Source organism: Rattus rattus, chromosome 2 (assembly GCF_011064425.1).
Source record: "Rattus rattus isolate New Zealand chromosome 2, Rrattus_CSIRO_v1, whole genome shotgun sequence".
NCBI lineage: Eukaryota > Metazoa > Chordata > Mammalia > Rodentia > Muridae > Rattus > Rattus rattus.
This window is the reverse complement of record NC_046155.1, coordinates 46,761,148-46,779,645: the sequence shown is the minus strand read 5'-3', so window position 1 is coordinate 46,779,645 and position 18,498 is coordinate 46,761,148. Positions and strand designations below refer to the sequence as shown.

Below are 18,498 nucleotides of genomic sequence, written 5' to 3'. Positions count from 1 at the left end.
AACTTGGTTTTGTGTTCTTAGTTTTTGAGACAGGATTTTGTATCTCAGGGTGACCTGGATAGCCATCCCCCTGCATCAGCTTTCCGATGGCTAGGATGGCTAGGTGTGAACAGGGACACCCACGTCATGTGGTTCATTTTTTTTTTCTTTCTAAGGCAGGGATATCTTTGTTCCAGTACTGCCACACATTGTGGCTGAAGTCTGGCAGGCAGGCACCGTGACCCTGTCTCCTCATTCACGGTCTCAGAAATGTTCTGGAGAGCCACAGGGCTCCAGAGAATTCCACCGGGGACCCACAGATCTTAACCCAGGGAACTCACATTACCAGGTTTTCCCTTCGTGTTAAAAGACTGGCATGGGGTTTTCTATTCGGCGATGGTGACCATGGCAAATGAGGCAAACTGGGTATTCTTTTTAAAGCTAAAGCCACGTCTCACATCATAAACACTTCCCTGTATCTGTGAGCCTCTGCAGATACCTGAGAGCTAAGTGGGGCATGTATAATTACGCCCGAGGAATCCAGAGTTAAGGCAAGAGATGCTGGGAATTACCCACCGCTTGCAAGCAGCTGGGCCAGGCCTTAATTTGGAGAGGAGACGCTCTCTCCTCCTTCTGAAATGAGGGCCTGGTCCCCAGTTGTACAGGACCCAGCTCCTCCCTCCCCTCAGGCTCCACTATGACCTCTCACCCCTGCAGGTCTTACCAAGGGCCCTAGAACTACATCTGGAGGCAGTGACACACTAGGTAGAAATGTGGCGTTGCCTTTTCTGCAGGTGACAGACGGTCCCGGTTTGGCAGTCCCAGGGACATGATCCCATGCAACCCAGGCAATCTGCTTTGGGACAGGAGAGCCAGATGCAGCCCTTGAGACTCTGTGAAGAACACAGGCACTCAGACCTGCCCTGGCTGCTGAGTCAGATGCCCTGCGATCCCCTTACCTCTTTCTTGGGCCAATACCGCTGAAACTCTGGTAGCCTCCTCTGCCAAACATCCTTCCTACCTTGAGCTCCAGACACAACAGGTCCTTAGTGACCGCCAGGAGGTGGCCATTCAGGCTTAAGAAGGAACACAGATGGACTCAGAAGTAGAGAAGCTAGAAGGCAAGGCTGCCTAGGCCTCTGGTTCAGACAAGACACTACCACCTGAGGTCCCTAGACCTCTCTGCAAAACACGAACAACACCCTCTCCTGTGTACAGAGAATGCATGCCACCCTAGAAAGCAGGACAAGGCACCACGCAAACCATTTAGCTATGCACATGCCCTAGGCGTTCAAGGGAAGATGTATCATGCTACACCAGGGGAGGGGGGAAAGTCCAGGTGGAGGAGCGGAAGGTTTGGTGCCCAGACCTTGACAAGATTTGAGATGAGAAGAAGAAAATGTTTGGAAGAGTCTCTGAAGAAGGAACAGTAAGATGTGGGGGTAGAAGGAACACTGGATTTGAACACTGAATTTGAAATAGGATCTCCAGGACCGGAGGCTATATATCTGAGTATGACTTCAACTTCCTGCCTCAGTTTCCCACATGTGTGTGTTGCCTCACCGGACTGAATTGTTCTTTTTTAAGTAAGAAGGAAGGAGAATTGTCGGGGGAGGGGGAGAAGAGGCCCTCATCAGCACAGCATCCCCAATGGTCTACCCCATCCCGAAACCGGTTACAGGCTCCTTAAACTACAATTAGCCTCTTGAACCCAGCAGCTAAGGCTGAACATAAACACTGGTTTAGCCAGGGAAGCAGCAAGCCCCCCCCCCAGATGGCAGTGCAGCCCTCAGCTGTGGACAACACACCTGGGACCCAATGCAGCCCCTGGGTCTCGTCTCCAGAGGCCGAGGAGTCTCTCTGTGCAGGGCCACAAAGCTGGACCACTGCCCTGGATGAGCAGCCCCTTAGAATCTGGCCCAATGCCATGCCACACGAGTCTCTGCCCAGGCTTTGGGGAGAGGAGTAGGAGGGATTGAACCCTTGTAAGCCTGCCCTTCCAGCCCTCCGATGTGGCACCAGGTCTGCTCCCACCAACCTCATGTCCAGACTGGCTGGGGATCTACATTCCAAGTTGGGCCTGGCTCTTCTCCACTGTTAGCCACAGTTTCTATTAAATACACAGGGCCCAGGGACCACAGGGCCATTTAATCCAAAGCTCCCTTTCCATGTGCCCAGTTGTACACAACTCTCATGGCCCCAAGTAGCCTGCCTCCTTTCTTCTTCATGCCCCTCTCAGGACGGGCTCCCCTGTTGGTTCGTTCCCTGCACTGTGCCAGTGTAACCCATTTATGACTAAATTGTTCTTCTACGACTCCATTCTTTTAACCTGAGCTCCATTCTCCCACAGAAGTACGCCAGGATTATTGCTAGTGGCATCCTTTAGTTGTATGCTCTGGGCCACTTTGCACCTGGTGATGTGGCATGACGCTTGGTGTAAACGCCTTCCGCCTTCCGTTAGGAGCTGGTTTTTCAGCTCTCCTTTGTTCTCTCTTCTCTGCAGGGAGCCCAGGCTATGGCAGACGCAGCATGATACCCAGGAGACCTTGCGAGGGGAGCCTGGGCTCACCAGCCTTTTGCGGGATCATAGCTGCTCTTTCCAGGTTTCCCCCCACTTTGGAGGACACAAAGTCTCATGCAGTCCAGGCTGGCCTTGAACTCATGATCCTCCTGCCTCGGCCTCCTAAGTGCTGAGATTACAGGCCTGCGTTCCACACCAAGTTAGCATTTATTTCTAAGAGAAACAAAGAGACTGCAGGAAACTAGGATAGGGGTTTATCTGTTCTTGTACTAATCACCTCATAAAACTTGTGTTTATTTGGTTGTTGGCAAGCCCTTCTTCCTGGAGGTAGGAAGCTGTTATTCTTGGAGATACCATCCCAGGTCTGGGCCAGGGCACCCGCAGGAAAGAGGGTGAGCTACTGAGCTCCAGCATCTAGGGAAGTGGCCTAGAGTCGGCCTGATGATTGTGCCTGGGCTTCAGTAAAGGAGGGTGAGACCTCAGCTCTAAACTTTCCACGTCTTCAGGGGCACGGCCATTCATCTGGGGGCTGGCTCACTACCTAACGTGTGCATGCCGAGTGCACGCACGGTGTACCAGGTACTTGGGTACACCTGTGCTCTGAAGACCAGACAGGTAAGGTGCGGAATCCCCACACAAAAGCTGGAGGGGAACAGGGTCAAGCCTGGACGAAGTTCCTAAAGGTCACATAACCTCTGGGGGACAATCAACCCAGGAAAGATTGGTCTTCAGAGCCAACCAAGAAAGGGAACGCTCTTAAAAGGAGAGATAGCTGCTAGGAGGGGGCGACGGAAGAAACAGCAGGCAGAGTGGCCCAGCCTAGAAACCCAGAATTTGGTAAGGGTGAGGTCAGGTCCACCTTAGAGGCCCTGAGGGATCCCTGCCTTCATTCCTACCCTCGCTAGTCATCCACGCCACCCAACTCCTCCCTGTCTCCATCCCTCCCGCCTCTGTCTCTCCTGTTTTATACGTACACACAAATCAGTTTAGTGGGGGCAAAAGAAGAAGAGCTATTTTAATCTGCTAATTGACTTTAGGAGCCATAATCCCTGTTTGAAAACGCCAGGGTTCACGATGATTTACTGGCAGGACAGCAGTCACAGGCTTGGGCCTTAATCGGGTCTGCGGAGTCGCCTGCGGGGAGATCCAAGGGCGAGCGAACCACTCCGAGCAAACCCATGTATAGTCACAGAGAGGGTGTGGGTCAGGCTGGGTTGGACAGCCTGGGCTCCTGTGCCAACATGAGGAGGCCCTGCTGCTGATTCATCCCCAGCTTCCATCCTCATCTACCCCAGTGCCCTGAGGATCGGAGCCCATGCCACTGGGCACACTCCTCGTCCCACAGTCTCCTGGACCGTGCAGGTCCAGCTTGAAGAGCCTCCCCTTTCGAGAAGTCACAGACCTGAGCCTCCCTTGACATCCTGCCTCCCCCCCTTTTTTTTTTTTAAAGGGGCCGAAGGGCCACGGGAAAAGCACCGCGTTTTGAACTCCTTGTTCAGACCCAGCTCGGCCATATCCCTACATGGGCAGGCCAGGCCCTCCTCAAACCTCAGTCTTCTCCCTGCCAAATGGGGGTGAGAAACACTCTTCTGGGCCTGCCGAGAAGCTCAGCGAGCGGAAACGGCTGCGTAGACGAAAGAGGTTACAGGTATGACCACAGAGGTTAGCAATTTACCACCCTTACGGGTTGCATGTTGATTGGGTCCTGGTGTCTCCTTTGCCTCCCTAACTATCCAGCAAGCCTGGGACCGTCAGAGTAAGGCCGGTCTCCTTTAGCCCCACCCACCTGTTCTTTCCTTCAGTCCCAGGCCTCCCCCTCCTTCAGGCAGTCTCCACTCTCCCCTCCCATCCTTTCCCCGGCGAGGCTTACAAGGTTGGGTGAAGACAGTTTCCTCCACAAAGGTGGTTCTCAACCCTCCCAGTGCTGCAACCTTTTAATACAGTTCTTCATGCTGTGCTGACCCCCAACAGTAAACTAATTTTCATTGCTACTCTGTGACTGATTTTGCCACTCCTATAAATTGTAATGTAAATGTGTGTCTTCTGATGGTCTTAGGTGACCCCTGTGAAAGGGCTGTTGGACCACCACTGCCCCAAAACAGGCTATGGACCCACAGGTTCAGAACCGCTGCTCTAAAGAGAGCTAGCAGTGTAATACCTGGGTCCCTTCCTCGAAGGGACTCCTGTCCCGTGGGGAAGCAGACACGAGGCTCCCCGAGACTGCAGAGCTGTGGTGGGAATAGGATAGAAAAGAAAATTCTCCCCAGAGGCCTCAGGGAGGAGGCAGCTTCCAAGCTGGGCCTTCGAGCCAAAGTAGATCCTGTGAGGAAAGGCACTGTCGGTGGGATAGGCTTGGAACCTCAGCCACTTAGGAGGCTGAGGCAGGAGAATTGCAAGTTCACAGCCAGCATGGGCAACCCAGTGAGACCCTGTCTCAAAACAAAGAGAACAGATCTCCCGCTCGGTAGTAAAGCACTGGCCTAGCATGCTGGAAGCCCTGGGTCCGGTCCTCACTGATGGGGAGGGTTTAGGGAGGATGAAGAGAACTGCTTGCTCCTCTATTTAACCCTCACCAGCAAGACCTCCTCAAGAGCAGGAAGTCATCCATTCTCTGCCTCCCACCATGTGTCAGGGACCTGGGTAAGACATGGGACTCTTAGACATTTTTCCAAGCAGATGGTTGAATCTGGACTGGGCGAGCTGGCTGGGGAACCCAGGGAGCACTGAGATAGCAGGAAGGGGCCCCTGTGGATCCTGGGTTAAGCATCATTTTCCCCAGGATAGGTAGGGATGACTGACAGCTGCTAGCCACCACTGTGTACCAGCTGACCCTCATACCTCCATCCTTTAAGAATCTAAAGATTCTTCAACGCAGTTATTACTGCCCCGCAGTACAGATGCGCTCGCTACCTGGTTGCAGGCAACCTCATGCTGGACCAGGATCGAGTCCAATCTGTCTCTCTGGCTAAGGCACATAATTTCCGGCAAGCAGAGGCCTCAGGTGTTCCCAGTACATAGAGGAAGTTGGGGAGGCCTCCTAGCCAGGCTGGATGCCCTTCTTCGGTAGCTGTCACCAGGAATAGCTCGTTTGAGCCTCTCAATATGTCAGCCTGAATACAGGCACACTTTTATTGACTTGAAAAACAGAAAGTTCCCAAACTGCCAGTTAATAAAAACGGCCTCCCGATGCCTGGGACATAACACACAGGCTTCTGGCCCTTACTCATGCCTGCGCTCTCACAGTCCAGTCGTACGCAAGGGAGCGCATTCCAAAAAAATTCACGACTTCCAGGCTTGGAAGTCAGAAAGGAAAACGGATACCAGGTTTGAACCCCCTCTGTGGCGTTTCTCTCGGCAAGGGAAAGGAAGTGGGGACGGGGACAGAAGTGGCGAGTGTCGGCTAAACATAGCTTTGAAACCTAGGGCCGTGCCAGCTAACTTTACTCAGTCTCTTCAACTCTACCCATGGCCCATTTTCCAGATGAGGAAGCTGAGGCTTGACGAGGCTCTGCCTGTGTGTAGAGTTTGCGTGCCTGCGAGCACACACTTGGATATACATGCACACACATGTATCAAGCTGGGAAGACAGGCTCACCTCCATTACCAGGTCACTGGGGATCACCCTACGCAGTCAGATTCTGAGGCCCTTGGTCCTGGCAAACTCCTTGCTGCTCATGTCCAGCCTATCTTCTGATGATCCCATGGTAGGTCCTATGGGCTTTTTGTCTGAGCCTCCCGGTGCCTCCTGCTCTCCTTTCTGTTCCTTACCATCCTTACAGAAAGCTCTCGGGTAAGGATGAAGCCCAGGTGCCATGGAAACTGTAGGCCAGGGCTGGGGCTTAGTTAAGGGCTGGGAAGACCCACTATGGGAAGCTGGCTCTACCACTCCTCCGTGAGGGACTTAGCATCCTTGAACGGGAGTCTCCTCCAGTAGACCCCAGGGTTGCTATGAGACAGGCCTAGGCTTCCACTGACAACGGTTACTGAGAGCGACATTAACTTCGCCAGGGCATGGACAACGCTGCCGTCCCTGGTGGGTGAAAGTCGCACCCAACTGAGAGAGCACCCCAAGGGAGGGCCTGTGTGGGCTGTAACCTCGCCGAGCCTCACGTGCCAAAGCTGCGGCCAGGAACAGGACCCTGCAGTTCACAGGAAAGCCGTAGAGTTGTTCCTGGGCCACCAGCAGCCACCGCGACTCATGGGAGTGAAGGTCGGCCCCAGCACCTGCCAGTGAAGACGGAGCAGAGGGAAGCCACTCACCTAGCAGCTGGACACCCCGTGTGAGGCCATAGACGTCCACCAGGGCCCAGAGCGGGTCCGCCGTTCGGACCCCGCTGAAGAACAGCATGGCAGCCGACTCATTGATCCGGTAGAAGACGCGGCCCTTCTTGTCCACCCAGAAGGCAATGATGTTGCCCTCGTTGGCAAACTCCTCAGGCAACGCTTTGGCCCAGAAGCCACTCTGGGACACCAGGTCGGGGCAGGCGTACTTGGGCAGTGAGTCGGGGTGGATGCGGGAAGGGTCCTTGCTGGTGAAGCCAAGTCGCAGGGCCCCGCTCCAGCAGCACTGCTTCTTGGTGATCTGGCCACAGGGAGTGAGGAGCCTCAGCCCAGCCTCTCCGCCTTGGTCAGAAGACCGAGGGGAAGAGGTGGGCTCTCTATAGCTCACCCTCAGCCGACACTTGGGAGTGTCGTCCTACAGCCAGAAAACTCACTCTGCTCATTCCCACCCAACGCCCACCCCAGGGGGCCTTCCTACAGGTTGGTGAAGGCCGCTCCCACTGGATCTTGCGACCCAGGAAGGCTGGGAAAGGAGGAAGGATGAGAGACGGGCAAGAAGGAGAGGGGCAGGCTGGTAGCGGAACGGCAGACCACGGCAGTAAAGAGGTCAAAGGCGGGGATCCGGGGGTGCCCACCTTCAGCCTGACTTGCTCGTAGATGAGGACGGGGCGGTTGCTGAAGGTGATGGCATTACAGAAGCTGGCCTGCCTCTTGACGGCCTTGTGGCTGAGGTCCATGAGGATCTGGGAGCCCTTAGTGTGGGGGTGGAAGAGCAGCGGCGTGGCTGGGAGCCCCCCACCGGACAGCGCGGGTGGGCAATGCTTCTGCTTGTGATGGCATCTGTGAGAGGGGACCGGGAAGGAGCTCCCGATGGAGTCTGCAAAGGAACAGGTCACAGCGTCAGAGGACTTAATAGGAACCAAGAGCGAGATCGGGGTCTCCTAGGGGAGGGTCCAGGGAAGAAACAGGGACCACCTTCTGCTTAGCATCTACACTTTCACCAGAACGGCCAGCTGTGACCACCAGCCTTCCTACCACCGCCCACGTTTCCCCCCCCCAGCCACTGCCACCAAGCGGTTCTCAACCTGTGGGTCGTGCGTGACCCCCTTTGGAGGTGGCCAATCAGATATCCTGCATATCAGACACTGACCTTACGATTCGTGACCGTGGTGGTTACCTCCTCCCAGTATCTCCCATGACGGTCTATCACCCTACCTAACACCATTTGCTGTCACTCTCAAGACTTCCTCTCTTTCATTCATTCACTCACTCACTCAATCACTCATGACCTCACGGAACGCCAAGTTCTGTCCTTGGCACTGGAGTTGCAAACGAGAAGCGTCCGTGGCTCTTGTCCTGCAGCTGGGTGTTCTTCCCGGGACACAGACATTGATGGAGATCACCGTACTAAATGACACACAGTCGACCACTGCCCCAAGAACCACCAGGAGGCTCTCCTCTCGGGAAGCGGGAAGGCCTTGGGAGGAGGAGGAGGAGGAGGAGGAGGAGGAGGGGGAGGGACGCCTCCACCTATGGCAGGCTTCTGGGGTGCTTCTGATTTTGGTCCTCATGAGACAGTGACTTAGTAATGCACTGAGACAGGGCTAGCTAGCAGCCGGTCTGTGTAGACCCCCTCCCCTCTCAACATGGGAGGGGGAAGACAGAAACGGAGAGAAGATAGGAAGCCCTGAAGGCCCGGGAGGCCAAGCCTGTCAGGACACTTACTTTGGTTCATGTCACTCCGCATCTCTGCTCCCTTCTCTTGAGGGCCCAGGCACCAGGCTCTACAGCCTAGCACCAGCTGTGGCCCCTGAGCACACTCCTCGGGGTTTCTCTAGGGCATATTCTTCTGTGCCCAGCCTGAGGGGTGTGCTAGCATGACAAAGGGCTGCTGTCCAGGAAGACAAGATGTTCTAGAACTGTGCAAAGGTGCAAGGGCCCTGATAGCATCAGGCCACGAGGGCTGGACTATCTCGGGAGTCCCAGAGAGCTGACAGGGGCTTCGTAAGTGGCCTCTAGGTAGTGTGGAGGATGGGAGGTCATCCCAAGGGCAGGGCGTGGCAGTCGTTCCAGGTATCCCGCCTGAAGGAAGCTGGCCCCAGACACCTTGAATCTTAGTTTCCTGCTGCTGGGGCTGGAGAGACGGCTCAGCGGCTAAGAGTGTTTGCTATGCAAACATGAGAACCCAAGTTCAAACCCAATCCCATAACCACATAAAAAGCCAGGTGTGGACATACTAGTGTCTGTAATCCCAGCACTGAGTAGGACAGACACAGGAGGGCTGCCGAGAATTGTCTCTCTCAGGGACGAAGACAGAGAGCATCCAACCAGGGCATACAACAGCCTCTGGCCCCCAGCTGTGTGCAGCGTACACACACAAATGCAAGCGTATCCCCTCCAGGCACACGCACGGAGCTCTCGGTCCTCGTTTGCTGCTGGGACACAACCAGGCCAAGGGAAAACAGATCGGCAGCCTGCCTGAGAAGCCACAGCTTCCGCACCACGTAACACTTACACAGCAGCCCGTTTCCCCCAAGAGAAGTGAGACCAATGGAAATACTCTCTAAACAGTGTCAGCGGTCATAGAACTTACACGGTTGTTACACAATCTCAGAATTTCACACACACACACACACACACACACACACACACACACACACACACACACACACACACGCCAGATCTTCTGATAGTGACAGTAACAGGAAGAAAGACTGGAATGTCTGGCCACCAAGGCACCCCATCACTTGGCCCCAGGAATGGCTCCTAAGGGTTTAGAGGAACCTCTCACAGGAGGTTCCCAGGCCAAGATGGGTTGACACCTTAACCTTGACCACAAGCCCCCTTCCATCCTGTAAAGTGGAATGGATGCTATTCCTGCCTCAGCGGGTGGGGACAAGGCACTCTGGCAGCTTCAGTGGGGTCTCTGGCAGTTGGGGAACTCGGGGGCCTCTGGGTCACCTCTCCTGTCTATATTATGGTTCCAAGACCATCAGGGCAGACACTGGGTGACTCCCAGACCCTCCTCGCAAGCTGCCATGTGACTGACACACAGAGCCACCGCTTTAGTTAAGGTTCCAGGGCCACCACATAGAGGCACTTAAGCTATACTGTGACTAATGGCACCCTCAGAAGTGGCTGAAGTGAAGAGGCTGACTGGAGTGACTGCCACCCTTGAGTCCCCGCTTCGGCTCTCTCCCTCCCTGTCACCTCTGACCTGCATAGCCACTCGGGGGTGGGGGTGGGGGGAACAGAGAGAAAGCACATTGAGAATTGCTGTGTGCACAGCTCTGACGCTGAGGACCCAGAGGGGGCAGGCAGCTGGAGGTGGCTTCCTTCCATCGCTTCGATGGTCAGTCCGACACTGTGAGGTCCCCGTTCTGAAGATAAATGAGTTAGTATCGAACTATGAGGCAAAGCTAAGATTTGACTGTGCTCTTCCAGCGTGTGTCCAGGATGCTCTACCCGACTTTGTACACAATACTGGAGCTCGTCCCCCATGTTCTGAGATGGCAGGCAGAGAGGAAACAGGTTTCACTGAGGACACACCTGCACCTTCACTAAGGTGTGGCTTGTGGTGGGCCTGAGGAATTTACAGCTAAGCAAGCAGGACCCCTATCCTGCTCCCAGCACATGTCCAAGGTAGGGCCCATTAGTGACGCATTTACAAGTTTTGGGGGCTCCATGAGGAAGTGTGTCCATCTTCCTTGGGCACACAAGTTACCAACACAGGCCTGGCCCTGAACCAGCTCCAGCTCATCCCTACCCATCACAGGGTCCCAGGGGAGGTAGGTACACACACGCGAACACATGCACACACACACACACACACACACACACACACACATACACACATGCACACGCACACACATACACACACATACACACACACACATACACATACACGCACACACACACTCACACGCACACGCACATGCACACGTGCACACGCACATATACATACACACACATATACACACTCACATGCACATGCACACACACATACACACACACATACACACACATACACACATGCACACACACATGCACACACATGCACACACACATGCACACACACACATACACACACACACACACAAAACCTCTGTGGCGATGACCTCATGACCCCCACCAGCTTTACCCAGAATTACTGTGGGCTCAGATGGTAGGGCTGTCAAGCAGCAGGCAGAGTTTGGGAGTCAGCACTAGCCCTGATGCGGAGCCCAGCCCCTGTGCCACACACTGGGCTGGGTCCCGACTTTCCCCCCTTAACGCCACCTGACACAGACCCTCCGGAGTTAAGCTACACTTGTGGTCTCTCAGCCAGAGTGCAAAGAGCCCAGATCTGAGCTCAAGCCAGGCCCTCTGCCCTGTGTGTGGATAACTGTGTGGAGGGAACCTCGGCCTTCCCATCTGTGAAGTGGGGTCACCACAGGCCTTCATGGGATCAAAGGAGATGGCACGGGGACAACTCAGTGGTCACTGTTGCACGATCATTACAAGGGGCACCACCCCGTGCCTTCTTACCTCCATGACCTCTGTTCCAGTGGGTCCTCCTGCCCACACCCCTTCTTTCCCAGCCCTACCTGAGCTTCTGCAAACCCCGCCAGTCTTTCAATGCCCAGCCGAGTCCCATCACTGCCTCTTTCTGAGCTGTGGCCCTGAATACAGGTGTTGGCCTTGTTCCCAACTCCTACAAAGACTGACTAACTTTCTGGGGGAGCGGAGGTGGGGCAGAGCAAAATCTATGAACACTGGAAACGAAACAGGAGGCCTTCAGTTCAAACCCTAGCCGGGCTACAAAATTGCTGTGTGACTTCAGGCAAGTTGTTTTACCACTCTGGACCTTGAGTTCTTTATAAAAAGATGCTCTTGGCTCTTTTTATATAAAAGAGGTTGAAAATGTTTGCTTTTCTTGCAGAGGACCTGAGTGACCCACAACCCACAACTTCAGCCTCAGCGGGCACCTGCACTTGTGTGCACATACCCCCACAAAGAGAGACACCCATACATGCAATTTAAAACAAAAATAAATCTTTAAGGGGGCTGGAGAGATGGCTCAGCGGCTATCAGCACAAGCTGCCCCTCCAGAGGACCCACGTCCTAGTCCCAGCAGCCACGTGGCAGCTCACAACCGTGTGTGACTCCAGTTCCAGGGGCTTTCGACACCCTCACACAGACACACATACGGGCAAAACACCAACGCACATAAAATAAAAATAAACAAATCATATTTAAAATGATGTAAATAAATCTACGAAGAGAAGGAGGAAGAGGAAGAAGGAGGCAGAGGCTCGTCCTGGCCTTACTTCTCCCAGCTGAGGGCCCAGGGAACACATTGACTCAAAACAACGTTCCACATTTTAACACCTGAGTCCAACGTAAGGTTTGGTTTTGTTTTAAATAAAAGTGACAACTGTGGTAAGAAGTGTCCGTTTATTTTATCTGCAAAGGCCAAATTCCACGACCTTACTTTCTCCCAGATACAGCTCTCGCCTCAGGCTGCAGCGCACGGCAGCCCCTGCTCAGACAGGATTGCATGCATTCTCTGAATGGGGCTTCCTCTGTCGGAGAAAGGGGCCAGGAAGCGGGACACCAGGGTGACAGAGATGACCGCCCCTCTGGGCAGAAGGACAGTGGCTTCCTTGAACCTTCTGTCCCTAACTGCCTCGCTTCCAGGAGTGGGCCCACCCATTTCTTACTCATCCTGCAGACTTTAAGGTCTTTCAGAAGTCTCTTTGGGGCCCTCCTATGGGTTTCTGGGGACCCATTTATCCCCACGCTGTGTGTTCCTCACCACACAGGACTTTGAAACCCTGGGTCATCCACGACCCATATCACACAGTGCTTTCTCTCAGCAATTCTGCATCCAGTGTTTCTTTACGTATGTACTTTTGCATAGGCTGATCAAAGCCCCCCAGGTGACTGCCTTCTGCAGAACCATTTCCTGGCTGGGAAGGGCAGCAAGGTTCTGTGCATCTTCCTTGTCCTTGATGGACTGGGAGACTCCGGGGACGTGGGGGTGCCAATCATGCTCACGGCTATTTTCCGGTACTCAGCTCTGAGCACAGAATAGGTGCTCAAGTAAGACGCTGAAGAGGACAGCCAGTGTGTGGCTCTCCCATTTGGGCACCCGCTCTGCCTCTCCCTCACTGGTGGCCAGTGGAAAATGAAGGGAAACACGCCCTTTCCTGCCAGAGGCCAAGATCTCACACAAGAAACTCAACTACCACTCTACCAGCCCAAGACGCTTCATCATCTCCACACGTGCTGGCAAGAGAGCAGAAGCAAGTAAATCCATGGGGGTTCTTTCTCCTGTACCAGTCCTTGCACGCTCTGTCCACCTGCCTGTCTCACCTTCCCAAACCCTGTGAGTGGATGTCTGTGAGAAGCACCTCTGTTGGCTTCGCCCAAGAGGACCATCTGCCGCCAGGCCTTCTTGCTTTTGTGTGGCCCCTTCGTCGAACTGTCACTTCCTTCTTGATTGTTGCTCTGTCCTCTCTGAGGAGGCCGGCGACCATGCCCGTAGGGAGACGAGGGGAGGGCCGAGGATTGCCAGGAACGGTGAGTAATCTTGGCGATGGCTCCCCTCCAGGTAAGCCTTCGGATGAGGCTGTGTGGTCCCAGCCTCTCCCAACGGAGCCTTGGCTCAATGCTTGCAGTTTCAGATTGAGAGGAGTGGGGTGCTTCGTCGTGCGGCAGTAGGTAAGAGGGTATTGATGGCCCTGGCTCACAGATTTCAGAACCCTGAAAACTAATGACTTGTCAAGGTCCCGTGGCTGAGCTCTGAACTCAGACCTCACAACAAGCCAGCAGAAAGCCAGCCAACAGCTTGTCTCCTGCCTTCTGCCCTCCCTGAGTCTATCTCAGAGCTCTTAGTCCTGTACACTCTTGCTGCTATGGCCCAGCATGCGGAGCCCTGCTAGTACCCCATTCACACACACACACACACACACACACACACACACACACACAGAGAGAGAGAGAGAGAGAGAGAGAGAGAGAGAGAGAGAGAGAGCTGACAATGCATATGGCGTGTTCTGAAGCCGCCTGCCGCAGGGTCCAGGATGATGTGGGAGGGGAAGAAGAATGGCTGAAGATAGGCCAAACGGTCACCCCACAGGCAAGTTCATCTCTCAGCTGAGCCTCCTGTCCACTCACACTTGCTCATTCACTCTCTCACTTGCTCATGGTAACATCCCAATCTGATGTTCCCGGCAGCCAGCGGCTACGCCTCTGATGTCATTGCCTGGGAGAGGGACCAGATCACTTCCTTCTCCTTCCCATTCTACCTAACGGCTCCACAAGGGAATTCCCAGGTGACTCAGTCTGCTGTCATGGCCCCTGTGTTCTCAGGGGTACTCCAAGCCAGGTCTGAGACAAGGGAAGGCATGGTTCCCATCAATTCCTGTTCCACGTGGTGTCACCTTCAGCTCCTCCCACACAGATCCACACCCACTTTGCACGCATAGAGATGGTTACTGGAGAGAGAATTCCACAAGAGTCCTCCTCTTCCTCTTCTCCCTCTGTCTGTCTGTCTGTCTCTGTCTGTCTGTCTGTCTGTCTGTCTCTGTCTCTCTCTGTCTCTGTCTCTCTCTGTCTCTCATACACACACACACACACACACACACACACACACACCAGTCCCTGCCTTCATACCCAGTTTGTCTTGTGCTCCCACCCTGCAAGGTTGGTTTCTAGAGGGAACGCCTCTCTACCTAAGCCCCGATAACTCTCAGCTCCCTGCCAGACTCCCTGCCTTTCCTGGGCCCTCTAGTGAGGACAGGACCTAACTATTCACTTCTAGGTAGCTGGTGGGTATGCAAAATAGTGGCCATAAACACCTAGAGAGTGTTATCCTGGAGGCCCAGCAGGGCTGAGGGCAGAGGGACAGCAGGGGACATGCCTATGGACATGCTAGCAGGCATGAACCCTTCGTGAATGCTCACCCCAAGTCGTGCCAGACGAGCCGACTTGATTCTTGCCCTCTCTGCCGTCAGGCCTTCCCAGACTTACCCAGAGGCCAGCTTGGGCATTAGGCAGCAAGAATGGAGCAGCTTCTAGCTTTCACCTAGACATGTCTCCCCACCACCCCAACCCCTATAGTTTTCCTGGCCTCACCGACCAGGAGCCCAGACCAGCCTCACCTTTCCTTGCTGCCCTGACACTTCCATACCCACTTCGGCTCCAAAACAGGTCTGTACTCCACACTCCTCTTTCTCCCTACAAACCAAACCCTGTTGGTGCCCAGGGCTGGGTATTGGGCTTAGCTGTGCTAGAACGGCCTGTTGCTCACCTCCTTGAGACTGATGTGACCTCCTCAGTGACTCCACAGCCCTGGGCTCTGAGAGCCTAAGTTCCCTCCTCCCACAGCTGCTCTGTGCTAATCTCGGAACCCATAAAACCATAGGAGGCTACTGCCCTACTGCAGCGCTCTGGATTAAGGAACCCAAGAAGGGAAAGTAAAGAGTCAGTCCAGTGAGACAAGGCCACACGCCTTGTCTGAGGCACCAACTGTGTAACCTCAGCCGGCCATTTCCCCTTTGGGCCATGTCCTCTCCCTCTGTGATGATGGAGCTCGGCCTCTCCGATCCACTGAGGCCTCACATCCTCTGAGGCGTGGGCACGTGAGGTTCAGAGGTCCAGTCCCTGACTTGGTGAGTGCTACAGGAAGCTGAGAAGGAAGTGAGGAGAAGAGAGACAGAAGGTGGGAGGAAAGACCTCTGTCTCAGGGTCCTGCTGCCGCCCTGAGGGACTTGCCAGCCTGGCCACCCCAGAAGCCCACCCTTGAGACCAAGAACAGGAGCATCCTCAGAAACTCATCGGAGTCTGTAACCGCAGAAACCATTTTCCAAATGGAATTTATCCCACCCATTGGTCCCCTGCCAGGCTGCTCCCAGAGGAGCTGGACCCCACTCTACGACCCAACACACCAACACGTACACACAGGCACACACGCATCACGGGTGGGGGGGAACCACAAAGGTGTCCACTTACAGGAAGAACAGCACAGTCTCTCCAGTAGACAAAGACACAGCGCATGGGTGCACAAGTGGGGAACTCAAAACACAGCTATCACATCTGTGGACACCCAAAACATGCCGTCATGTACGCACAACAGATAAACCGAGTTCAGAGTGCAGCTCTGGGCCCTGCCCTTCACTTACTCTTACTAAGCAGTCCAAAATATGTGTGCTTGAAAACCACCCCCAAACCCAAGGCTTCTGAAAATGCCATCAAGGGTCATTTGCAACCCATGCAGCGTAAGAGTATCCACAGGAAGCAGCCGGAGTTTGTGCCTTCCCCTAGCCCTGTTCACCCTCCGAAGGAGACAGAACCAGAGCCATAAGGCAATCACCATGGAGAACAGGAAGGCAAACATGGCCATGAGCACGTGAGGACAGATGGGCAGTGTCTGGCTGGATCCTGGCACGCCCCTCCACATGCCCCTACTCATGTGATGGCTGCTGAGGCGACATCCAGGGCAAGCAGAGGAGAGGGCCCTGACTTGACCGGGAGGGGGAGTAGGCAAATGAGATAACTGATTAATGCTCCACAATGGCTACCCAGCCTTGACAGGGAGGGGGAGTAGGCAAATGAGATAACTGATTAATGCTCCACAATGGCTACCCAGCCTAGGTGTCCAGCCAAGTATGTTCCTGTCCCTTGCGACATGGGACACCCAAAGGAGAAGGACTGTGTCTGACCCTGGGCCCAGATGGCTTCTCTTGAGTCCTCCTGACTTCCCCCACTTTGCATCCCCTACTCACAGCGATCCACACAACCAAGCCAGTCACCTGGGGAGAGCGGCTCCTGTTGGTCCTACTGACAGCACTGAGACACGACCAGCCCATCCTTGCCACAGCCGTGCCATCTATCCGGAGCGTGGGCTCGGCACGTCTTGGGGCTTCATGCCCTAAGGCTTGCGGATCGTCTGTTCCGAGGCAGCCAAAGGACATTGGCCACGTGCTTCAAAGGGCCTTTCTGTCCTGCCCAGTCCCCAAGCCTGCCCAGGTCTGACCCCAGTGGAAAATGTCAGCCGGCTCCTGACCCTTTGCCAACAGTGAGCCCTGGCCACAAGTAGGGAGGCCAGGCCTAGGTCAGCCCATTCCAAACTTCAGGCCACAGCCCAGGCGGGTCCCTGACACTATCCCAGCAGGCTCCAGATTATGTGTCTTCTAGGGCCTTCCATCTGTCACTTAGCCTTGCAGGCCCAGGACAAAATTCATTTCCTTTTCAGAGAATCAAGAATCTTCCTTACATCTCTATTTTTAAATTAGAAATTACTATCTCAATATCCAGAGTCTGGAAGAGGGAAGCCACCTGGCCATCAGCAGCCAGCCATGGTTTCTAAGTGGTTTCAGCCACCGCTCTTGTTCCGGCTTGGGCCGCTTCTCCCAGGCCCCTCGAGCCCAATAGCCTCAGCAGATGGAAGATCCATGTCCAGTATCCTACCTTCTGGGGGCGTCACAGGGCATCAAGGTGGGCACTCTGACTCCACACGGTTTGTAGCAGAGCCCAGTTCCATGTCTAAGGAAGAGTTCCCCTTTGGGTCTGCTGTCACGTTGGCCATCTTGTTCCCGAGACCATCGAGCCCGGCAGTCCAGAAGACAGGAGTGCAAGCAAGCAGGAGTCCAGCAAATAGGATGCCAGCCAGTCCGTTTCCTTCCCCGCCCTCACCTCCCTGCTTGTGGATCTGCCAGAAATTCATTCTCCGCTCTTGGAGAAGCAGGTCAGGCTCTGTGGGGGCTGTCACTAGCACACCTGTCTAGCACACCTGTGTGCCGAGGCGCAAGCTGGCACAAGTACACACCCACAGATCTCTCTAACGAAAACTCACAAGCACAGACACTTGTGTATACACACAGGGCACCCGAACATCTCTCACAGATTACCTCCGGGACCCACACAGTCACCCCAGTTGTCTGAGTAACTGGGAATGGTACATTTCTGATACCCTGGACCTCACATCCCACTCAGGGACTGCTCCATAACCTGATAAGAGGACAAGGCCACTTTGCAGGGAAAGTCAGATATCTGACCATCTAACTTTCCCTAAACCTCTTTCTCCAGTCACAGTGACAAACACCCAACCACCCCACCACTGTTACACACACACACAGCCTAAGAGCCCACCAAAGAGTGACAGAACAGGGACATGACTCAATCCTCTTTCCCAATGTCTCTCCATTCCAACCTCCCAAGTGGTCCCCAGGCTAGGGGTGGGTGAAACCCTAGACATCAAGCGGGGGGGCCTTACCGTGGAGAGTGTTCCTTGTGATCTGTCCCCCCATCTCAGACTGCTGGTAGCTTGGCCACCTCCGTTTGGCTGGCCAGCCTCGTCACCGAGCTGCCCTGACCGCCAGTTCCCCTCCTCCTCCCCCCACCCCGTCCTCCCCCGAGGCCAGCCGGCATGGCAGGGCCCAGCGGCCCCTTTTGCACCCCCACGCTGCCTCTCCCTCCTGCATGGACACGCCTGCCTGCCAGCCAGCGGCCACACACGCACACCCCCTGGTTGTTCTTGCTGCTTCCCAGCTCCCACCCACTGGGAGCCTCCCCCACCTCCGTGCTGGTTCAGGCAAAGGGATCTGTCGTGTTTATTTACATAAGGAGGAGGAGACTGGAGGCTTCCTGAAATAGCCAAGCTCCAGAAAGCGCTGGAGATGCCCCAGCACTGCACACACACACACACACACACACACACACACACACACACA

At 54.7% G+C, this 18,498-nt stretch overlaps 1 protein-coding gene across 3 annotated transcripts in view; it reads right to left on the bottom strand.

The window, feature by feature from the left end:
- Neurl1 (neuralized E3 ubiquitin protein ligase 1) overlaps window positions 1-18,498 on the bottom strand; it is an 82,933-nt gene that overhangs the window by 12,836 nt on the left and 51,599 nt on the right. For 2 of the 3 annotated variants that reach the window (XR_004386824.1, XM_032892155.1), the window contains exons 2-3: window positions 7,417-7,658; window positions 6,761-7,082 (exon numbers count right to left, since the gene is read on the bottom strand). Coding sequence is in view for 2 of the 3 variants with exons in the window: in XM_032892155.1 (XP_032748046.1) it covers window positions 6,761-7,082; window positions 7,417-7,658 (564 nt within the window). In the remaining variant the exon portion in view is untranslated. Of the gene's footprint in view, window positions 1-6,760; window positions 7,083-7,416; window positions 7,659-18,041; window positions 18,095-18,498 lie in introns of those variants that run through there. The other variant, XM_032892156.1, reaches the window with a different exon arrangement.